The sequence below is a fragment of the Crocodylus porosus genome, unplaced genomic scaffold (genome assembly GCF_001723895.1).
Source record: "Crocodylus porosus isolate Cpor-Errol unplaced genomic scaffold, CroPor_comp1, whole genome shotgun sequence".
Classification (NCBI taxonomy): domain Eukaryota; kingdom Metazoa; phylum Chordata; order Crocodylia; family Crocodylidae; genus Crocodylus; species Crocodylus porosus.
The window spans coordinates 247,710,018-247,719,551 of NW_017728886.1; the positions used below are offsets into that span (position 1 = coordinate 247,710,018).

The 9,534-nt window shown below is 47.2% G+C and overlaps 1 protein-coding gene across 1 annotated transcript; it reads left to right on the top strand.

The window, feature by feature from the left end:
• Nucleotides 1-1,096: 1,096 nt before the first annotated feature.
• On the top strand, nt 1,097-8,321 carry UTP23 (UTP23, small subunit processome component). The gene is made up of 3 exons (XM_019552138.1): nt 1,097-1,352; nt 6,771-6,945; nt 7,709-8,321. The coding sequence occupies exons 1-3, from the start codon at nt 1,165-1,167 to the stop codon at nt 8,075-8,077; spliced, it is 732 nt and encodes a 243-aa protein (XP_019407683.1). The 5' UTR covers nt 1,097-1,164; the 3' UTR covers nt 8,078-8,321.
• Nucleotides 8,322-9,534: the final 1,213 nt, after the last annotated feature.

Here is a 9,534-nt window from a genome sequence, read left to right on the forward strand (position 1 = left end):
TTGTTGTCTGCTGGTGGGTGCTCACTGGTGTAAAAAACAAAAAACACCACTTTATTTTTAATTCAGCACATTCCCATATCATGCCCCATACATGCCCAGAAGAGGCAGCATCTTACTTCCGCCCAGCTCTGCAGCATCTGTATAGCTGTAGTGGGGCCTTTTTGGCACATTTATCTAACATCTGATTGACTGAGCTTCAGTTAAAAGCACCAAAAAGCCCAGCTGAAGCTCTAGATCTTTACAGACACTGCAGAGTCAAGCTGAAATAATGAACTGCTTCTGCTGATGAAGTGTTTTTCGGGCTTGTTTTTTTAACATCCACAAGAGTGGCTCCGGGGGTGCTGAGTACCCACTATTTTTTTTTTGGTGGAGCACCCATAGAGTTGATACCTATGAACTGGGCCTATCTCAATGGAAGGGTGAGAAAAAAATCCACCCCTCCCTGAGGATAGAAAACAGGTTCGGCCATACGGGCAAGGGCACGTGGTCAGATCGGCTCCTCGCAAAGGGATGTAGGGAAGGGTCTGTGCTGGGCCCTTGCACTGATTTGGGGTGCATTGTCACCCCTAGGATAAGAGTGGTAGATGCCTAGGCAGCTCCTGCTCTGCATGGTGTTACTGAGTGTGAGGGGGGAAAGGGCCGAGCGAAGTCTGGCACCACTTCAACCCTCAGTGGGGATGCCCACTTGGTCCTCATTAGCCTGACAGCTATTATGCAATTAAGCATTCAGTATTATTCACAATGATTGTGATGGGTGCAGTAAACCTAGGCTGCATTAAGCCACCATCATGCTATAAAAGTGACTGCCCAGCTACAAAAAAAGAGCCGACCAGCTGTAGTTAGTGCTTGAACAACTGCGCCACTGGTCCCTGCCCAGCGGGCAGGGGCAAGGGCAGGGTGCGCCACACCCCCCGCGCGATTGGCTGTCAGAGGGAGTGCATTGTGACGCAGAACCTGCAACGCTGTCGGGCGCATGACGGAGAGAGCGCGCTTCGACGCCTGCCCTCAGCGCATGCGCGCCAGCGGACAGGCCCCGCCCCCGACTCAAGCCCCGCCCTTTCGCCGAGCCGGCGCTGTTGCGCACGCGGGAGGACGCCAGGGGTCGGGTTCTTCCGGACGAGCGGGGCTTTCGCTTCCGGGCGAGGCCGGCTCTGCGCCGCCGCCATGAAGATCACGCGGCAGAAGCACGCCAAGAAGCACATGAGCTTCTACAAGTACAACTTCCAGGTCCGGGAACCCTTCCAGTTGCTGCTGGACGGCACCTTCTGCCAGGCCGCGCTGCGCAACAAGATCCAGATCCGCGAGCAGCTGCCCGGCTACCTGGGGGGCGCCGCGCAGCTCTGCACCACGCGGTGAGCGCGGGGCGGGGCGGGGCGCTCCCACCAACGTCATCCCCGCCCTGTCTGCAGGGGGCGGGGCGGGGCGGCTTGCCCCACGTGTGCTCTGGCGTCGATGTCCCAACTCACCCCAAGCCCCGGCCCTCCAACCCCCACTCCCCATACACCTACCTTCATCCAGCTGCCGGGGCTGTTCCCACGACCCTGCCTGCTGACTGCCCTGAGCAGCCCCTCGCAGGCTGAAATGCTGCCAACCTGCACGGGGAAACCTGCGCTTTTCTGGCACTTGCTCACGACCCTTTCAGATACTCTTGCGACCCACTTTTGGGGCACAACCCACAGGTTGAGAAACACTGATGTGGAGGGTCAGGCAGAGCGAGGTCAGGATGTTTGCTGGATCTGGGATCTGAGGACTCCATCAGTCAGTAGCAGCACAAGCCAAGGGTGCAACAGCCTGGGTGCAAGGTTGAGCCTTGTTACTTGGATACTTTTTCCAGGTCAGGGAAGTAAGTAGGAAAGGGTAGCCAGTGAGGGGTCTGCTGAGTGGGCAGGTGGCTGGGCCTAGCTGGGGGGTTCTGGCCCCTTGTGTCCACCTCAGTGTTCTGCTAAGGAGGTGGCAGACTGGGTTGAGGGGCTGTGCCACGCAGGCTGCAGCCCCAGGTTCAAGGTCACAGCCTAACACTGATGTGCCATCCTGCAGTAGCCGAAGCTCTGAAGACCAAATCTACTCCAAAGGTCATTTCTTTCTAAGCAAGTTATGATGGTTCAGGCTGGTGACTACCCATTGTTCACAGTTTCTTGGGGTGAAACACTTAGTCACATGTTTCATATTTTGGGCCTGACTTCTGGCCCTTCCCATTCATGGCAACAGCAAATGGAAAGTACTGACTGGCTGGCGTGCAGAGACACTGCTGCTGTCAGGAGCCATCTAGGTAAATAGCTGTAGTGCCATGAGGCACTTAGTGCTCTACCAGAAAAAACAGCACAGATCTGCAGAAAGTGTAGAAGGGTGGATCCATTTGTACTCCAGTCAAATGTATGATGGGCCTGGTTACAGCAGCACCCCCCTGATGTTGAAAGCACAGCTGAAACCTGACTAGGCTTCCCAGATGTTCTAAGTCACGGGTGTTAAACATGCAGTGCCCAGTTCGGCCTGCCCGCCACAGGCAGTGCACGCTTTGTGCAGCACCCCACTGACCAGCCCTGCAAGGTGGCTCTGGGTTTGGCATAGTGCTTCATGGAGTGCATGTCCTGTGCTAGCCCTCTGTACTGCATGCAGCACACGTGGTGAGTCAAGCCCTGTGCAGCGTGTGCCAGCCTTGGAGCTTGGTGCATGTGTAGGACCTGAACTGGCACTGCACTCAGAACAGGGGGTCCAGGCTGCAGGGGCCATGTCATGCACCATGTGCTGTACGCAGAGCTGGGTCAGCATGTGGGGTCAAGCCAGAGCCCTGCGGTCCAGATCAAACAGCTCCGTAGGCTGGATCTGACCCACGGGCTGTATGTTTGACGCTCCTGTTCTAAATTCTGAGTTCATAAGCTTGTTCCTTTTGAGTCCTTGAGGAAAATATTGCTATCTTGCTTTGAAAAATAAAACTCTGAATTGTAGCAGAGGATTCATGTTGTAAACATATTTCCCCATCGTGTTCAATCTTGGTCTTCCTGATTATTTTATAGGTGCTTCCAAAGCAGAGTCTCTTGAAATTTGTCCAGCGAAGGGACAGATATTACTGTGACATTATAAAGAGCTCAAGCTCCATTGCTTTTACTTCTCTGCAAGATGTGGAGCTGAGGTGCAAGTGCAGGAACTTGGGTGATTTTAAAAAAACAAATAGAGCTACTTTGTGGAAGAAGAAAATATTGCACAAAGGGAGGCTCCATTTCAATTGTTGCTGCCTTTCCTAACCCATCTTTGGTTTCAATCTTGAGCAGCTGCTTCAAAAAATAATCCTTTACTTTGAGAGCAGATTGAACTGCAGACACAAAAAACTAATACCAATTCTGATGCATGTATGTGCTAACGTTTACATTTGCTTCACAGAAGAAAAATAGCAATGGGCACATCTACATGAGAAGTTTACTGCAGAGCTGCCTAATTGCTCCACAGTAAACATCACACATCTACACATGTGGCCCTGGTAGGCCACAGGAAACTAATTAACTCTGCAGCAGGATAGTACTTGTAAATGAAAGTACTATCCTACTGCAGAATTATTTACTACACAGCAAAGTATGTGTAAATGCTGACTCTGGCATAAATTGCACCTGGTCAGCCCAGCCAGCAGGGAGCCACATTACTGCCTAGCCACATGGCTCGGCAGCTACAAGAGTCTCGTGGCTCAGCCAGCTTCTTCACCATCCAACACAGCCGTCTGTTTCCAAAGCCGCCTCGCCCTGGGCCCTGCCAGCCTAGGGCTGCCCCCAGATTCCAGGCCACACTGCCACTGTCAGCTGGAGCCTGAGGCTGATCCTTGTACCCTCTGCCAGCCTGGGACTGGCACCTGGGCAGCTATGGGTGGAGCCTGGATCTCTCTCTGACTGCTGCAGGGGGGCAGACCATGGCATGAGCAGCCCTGGCCTCCACTGTTCCTCCCTGGCTCAGTTTACTGCAGCACAAATTGCTCCACAGTTTATTCAGTCATGTTAATTGCATGTGTAGATATGCCCAGTGAAAAGTCAAGTAGCGCAGGCCAGCCTCAGTCTTAGTAACATACCAGGTGTGTCTACATGTGCATTTGATCCAGGATCAGTTTACTCATGAGTAAACGCTTCCAAGCAAGCATCTACAGGTGCAGGGAAGTGAGAATAGATTTGCTGCTAATGGCAACAAATTGCTCCCACTTCCTGGGGCCCTGCAATGGGCTTCTGCTTCCACTAGGGGGAGCTCTGGGCTCCCCATGGGTGATAGTCCAGGGGCTGCCAGGGAGCACTGGGCCAGGAGACAGCTGTCTCCTGGCCAGTAGCTGGGACATTACACATTGCCCCAGGAGGCTGCTTGCTTCCAGGGTGGAGACAGTGTCCCTCTGCCACATCAGTAGGAAGTTCCTGGCACCAGCTCCCTGGATCAGAGCCTGGGGACTTGGGAAGAGCTGCAGAGAAGAGGCAGGTTTTAGCCCTCTGCCCCATCTGCTGGTAGGGCTTGCTGCTGGCTGCCCCACTGGCAGATCAGGGCAGGGGGCTGGGACCTATTCCACCCCTGCAGCTCTTTCTAAGGCCTGTGCCTTGATCAGGGCTTGGAGCTGGAACCTGCCCTTGACCAGGACAGTTCCCAGCCTGTGCTCCACATATGGGACTGAAGCTGGAGAACCTGTTCCCCACTCAGCGACATGAGTGCAGAACAGGCTGGGAGCTTGTTCCCCACTCAGTTCTGCAAGGTGTAGATGGGCGGGGAATAGGCTCCCCAGCCCCTGCCAGCAGGCAGCTCCCAGCGCCAGCACTGGGAGACCCTGATCTCCCAGCTATCCCATTGCAATGGCAGAGTGGGGGCTTGGAGGTCCCTGCTGCTGGGATAAGGGGACATAATCCCCACCCAGGCTTCAGTTGTGGAACCTGCCTCAGGGAGAAATCTCCTGCCCCCAGTGGACAGCTGGCCAGGAACAGACTTGCTTCCGGTCAGGCATCTACACAAGTGCTACTGCACTGTTACTAATCTAAAGTAAATTTGCTACTTGCGTTTGCAGGTAGCAAATTTACTTGCAATTAGCAAGGTTTACTGTGTAGTAAGCATGTGCACATGTAGATGCACATCCTTACTGTGCAGTAAACTATACTACTGTGCAGTTAAGCGTCTTGTTTAGATGCACCCACTGGGTAGAAGGATTAGTCTTGAATATTTCATGCCTTCATCTGGATGTTTTTCATCATTCTTGGAAAAACGCTTCCTAATAAGTGATTTGGTATACATTTTTGATAGATTCTTTCGTCTAGTCTCACAAGTCTATAATATTGAAATCTACTGATTCTTCAACGTGGGTATTGCTTCTTTTATTAATCATATCCTCTGGGAAGATATTGCTCTTCAATTTTTTTTTTGACAAAAGTATTTTCTGTATGTTACATACTGCTTCCTGTTTTGTAAATTAATATATTTTTATTAACCTTTTTTTCCAATCTTGTTGCCTAATTTCTGAATTATTCCATCACATGACACAGTTGCAATCCTTTTTAATCTTCTGGTTGGGTAGTGAATTTTTAGGGTGCAAGATAGAACAAAAGGACTTGCACTTCCCTAATGGTATAATTGAGTGGGTTGTCACTGGAACATTGGTTTAAGAATGATTCAGGTGGCATTTTTCTTCAAAGAGGTTAATTAATCTCTTCATGTATATCCATGTCAATATGTGTGGTGTCTGAATGGGAAGACTCTAAACCTGTCCTAAATCCTGCTGGGTTATCCTGTTTTACAGTGCCATGAAATGTGTTCACCAAAAGACCCCTTTAGTATATAAATCTCTGAGAACTTCTCTGTTTAGCACCTGCTATTTTAAATTTCACAGGCACTGTTGGGTATAACACTCTCTGAGACAGAACCACTAAAATGCAAATGAATTGCACATCAGCTGTTGTAGTTCCTGCTGTGTTTTTTTTTCCACATAATTCAAATATGGAATCTCAGCATGTTAGTAGTCACATATATTCAGTCCTAAATTAACACTACATACAGGTATTATTATGCATTTACACCAGTTGCTTTATTCGTGGGGGAGGTTTATTTAATTGTGTAATCTTTTTAAAGCTAATCTGTGTGCTAGGTGAAGTCTATGAACTTTAGGAGTGGCATGGGGTTAGATCAAATGATCCTGGAGGTACCTACCAACCCTATTATTTTATATAGAAAACCTTTTACTCAAACAGGTTACAGCAGGGGTGGGCAGTTATTTTGGGCAGAGGGCCGCTTACTGAGTTTTGGCAAGCCTTCAAGGGCCGCATGACAGGCAGCCCAGGGCAGATAAATACTACTTTTCTAAATTTTTTAAGGGCCCTGCAGGCCAGATAGAATGGCCTGGTGGGCCACATCCAGCCCCCAGGCCACATTTTCCTACCCCTGGGTTACAGTGAAGAAGTTGGATTTTCTTCATAATAGCTGTAATTACATTTGCAAAGGTTTTTTTCACTTAATTACAAGTCTTACTGAAGTAGTCTCAAAGATTTGGGATTGCCATTGAATTGATCCAGGTTACTTAATATTTCAAATGTTGTTATTCATCTCGTTTAGAAATTCTGTTGAAATGCTAAGAAAAGCTGTACTTTAACTCATATTTATGTGCCCTGTAAAATGGACATAGTCTGACCAGGTAGTGTTTATCTCTAATCAAACATGGTTAAAAATTCAATATTTGAAACCTCTTTGCAGTTGTATAGAGAGTTTAATATGAGGAATAAAATTAGGGATTTTTCCCTCTATAATTTTGTCTTATTTTTGCTTTTTTTTAGATGTGTTCTAAAAGAATTAGAATCACTAGGGAAGGAACTATATGGAGCAAAATTAATTGCCCAACGATTTCAGGTTCGACACTGTTCTCACTTCAAAGATCCAGTAAGTGGTTCGGCATGTCTTCTATCCATGATTCAGGATGGCAATCCACATCACTATTTTATTGCTACACAGGTAAATACTCCTAGGAAACATAACTGAATTTTATTTTAAAATGGTTGGGTTTTTTTATTCCTAATAAACACAAGATCTGAGTGACTTGTTGGAATTAAATGTATAAGATCTGCATGTATACAACATGTGACGACTATCAGATTACAAAGTGGGGAAATTTCAGTTTGAAACAGAATTGCAGCCTTAAAAGTATCACTGAATACGATTTCCTGCATGATGAATGGGAACAAAAATATTGTAAGTGCCCTCACTCTGAACATTCATCACAAGCTGCTTATATTTGTTTACCAGGCTGCAGTTTCGATTAAAATGCTACACTGGAAATTTAGAATAAACTTTTTAGTTAAACTTTTCAATCAGAAAGTGAATTCAGGGTTACTGCAATTTTTTTTTGTTGTACAGACTTCAATCTCTTGAATATTTTGCATTGCATAAAAAGTGTTTCACTATAATTTTTAAGGGCATCTTCCGTGATGACATTTGACACTTTCATAGATTTAGTTTATTTCCCTCTCCTCTCCTTCCCCACATGTACAAAAAGAGGAAGTATATATTTCATTTGCCTGAGGGGTAATACAGAAGATGGGCATGCAGAAATTGGTTTATCATAGACAGGCCCCTATCTTTCAGATTTACTAGCTACTAAGTTAATAGACATCTGTTATAAAATTCAGCTCTTTGAATAATACTTGCAATTGTAGTGCAATCATTTCTAAAAGAAAAGTTAATCACAAATTGTTGACTGTGCATTTTGATTTGACAGGACCAAGATTTGGCAAAAAAAGTGAAGAAAAAGCCTGGAGTTCCTCTGCTCTTTATTATTCAGAACACTATAGTACTTGACAAACCGTCTCCAAAATCTCTGGCATTTATTCAAGCAGTGCAAGCAAATCAGCTTGTTCCAGAGCACCAGAAACAAAGTCTTAAACAACTCAAAGAGAAAGAGGGACTAGGAAAGGAAGAAAAGGAAAAAAGAAAACGTAAGAGAGTGGGTGGTCCCAATCCCCTCAGCTGCCTGAAGAAGAAGAAAAAAGTGCAAGAGACTAAGCAGCCTCCTGCTGCAAAGAAGAAACGAAAAAGAAAACGAAGCCGGGCTAAACTGCAGCCAGTGCAACAGTGTGCAGAAGCATAAAGCTGTCCTTATAAACCATGCAGGACTTCAGTGTTGCTTGAGTTTTTGTAAAGATTCGTTTTGCACAAAAATAATATGAAAATAACTGTGTGTTTATACTGAACCATATATTTATGAAAAACAGTAATACCCATCCTTGGGAAACAAACACTGTGAGGACATGTGTTGTTTTTTGTACCTCTTAACTTGTTCATTCATGCCATGAGAAAAAAAGACAGTAATAATATGAAATCCAGTGCTCAAAGATTTTTCCCATGGTGAAGTATGAAGTCAGAGTTAAATTTCTTGCATTTATAAGTGCAGTTGTGTGTTTCAGAACAAGCTGGATCCAAATTGACCCTACAGGTGTCTCCAGTTGGTCATTGTCATGTCTTGAAAGGGTTAAGTCTTCAGATATTGCTACTTATTGGCCATGTCCACATGAGATGCTGACTGCACACTAGCCTGAGACTACTGCTCATTAGCATCACATGGCAGAAACCACATGAAGGTACACTACTGAGCAGTAGTCTTGGGCTATTACAGTCAGCGTCACAAAGCCATTTGTTGGCGCTGCTGCACAGTAACTTGGGTTACTGCACAGTCAGTACTTGTTTATACAAGTAATAAACTGCACAGTCAGCATGTTTTGTATATGCAGCCATTATATAGGAATCCCAGGTGCCTCCCAAAGACAATCTAGTAACTGTGCCTAGATGCTGAGCAGGGAGGCATGTTGAGTGAGCCCAGGGCTGTCCAACTGGCAGCCTCTGGGCTGTATATGGCCTTGTAACAGGGAACCCTAGCCTTGTTACTAGAAGATGGGTCTGCCCCTTTAAGGCCAGAACTTTTTGGGCATGGAATGCTGGTAAGGAGGGGATTAAGCTGACACCAGTCAGCTGACCGGAAGGGGCAGGCCAGAACTATAAAAACCCTGGGAAGAGCAACAGTAAGGGCCAGGAGTGTATCCCAGAGCTCCATGAGAGGCTTGGTGAGCTGTCCAAAGGCTGGAAGAGGGAACTACAGAAGCTCTGAGAGACAGCAGTCATATTTCTTTTGGTTATTGAATACCCGGTGGTTTGGGGGAGGCTATTACGGGAAGGAGGCGGCCTCATTTTGGGGTACAGAACCTGGTGCCAGCGAGGGCGTGGCTTTTGGGGTACAGAACCTGGTGCCAGCAAGGGCGTGGATTTTGGGGGTATGTAAACCCCAGTGCCAGCAAGGGTGTGGCTTTTGGAGGTACATAAACCCTGGTGTCAGTGGGGGTGTGGCATTTTGGGGGTGCACGGAACCTGGCACCTGAAGCCACAATCTTAAAAGGCCAGGGAAGTCTGGTGCACTTGTGGTACAATTTTATTTTGGGTTTTTTTGTGGGACTAAGCAAATCCCTCCCCTGGCCTTTGAACTTGCGCCATCACCCCGGCTATGGGGTTGGTGGCTAGACCTCTAGGCCAGGCTCCAGATTAGAGCAGGAAAGA

Bases quoted from the DNA above. Each gene is read 5' to 3' on its own strand.
- UTP23 (XM_019552138.1), top strand. From the start codon at position 1,165: ATGAAGATCACGCGGCAGAAGCACGCCAAGAAGCACATGAGCTTCTAC. The intron at 1,353-6,770 runs GTGAGCGCGGGG...GCTTTTTTTTAG, and splicing joins GCGCAGCTCTGCACCACGCG to ATGTGTTCTAAAAGAATTAG. The intron at 6,946-7,708 runs GTAAATACTCCT...TTGATTTGACAG, and splicing joins ACTATTTTATTGCTACACAG to GACCAAGATTTGGCAAAAAA.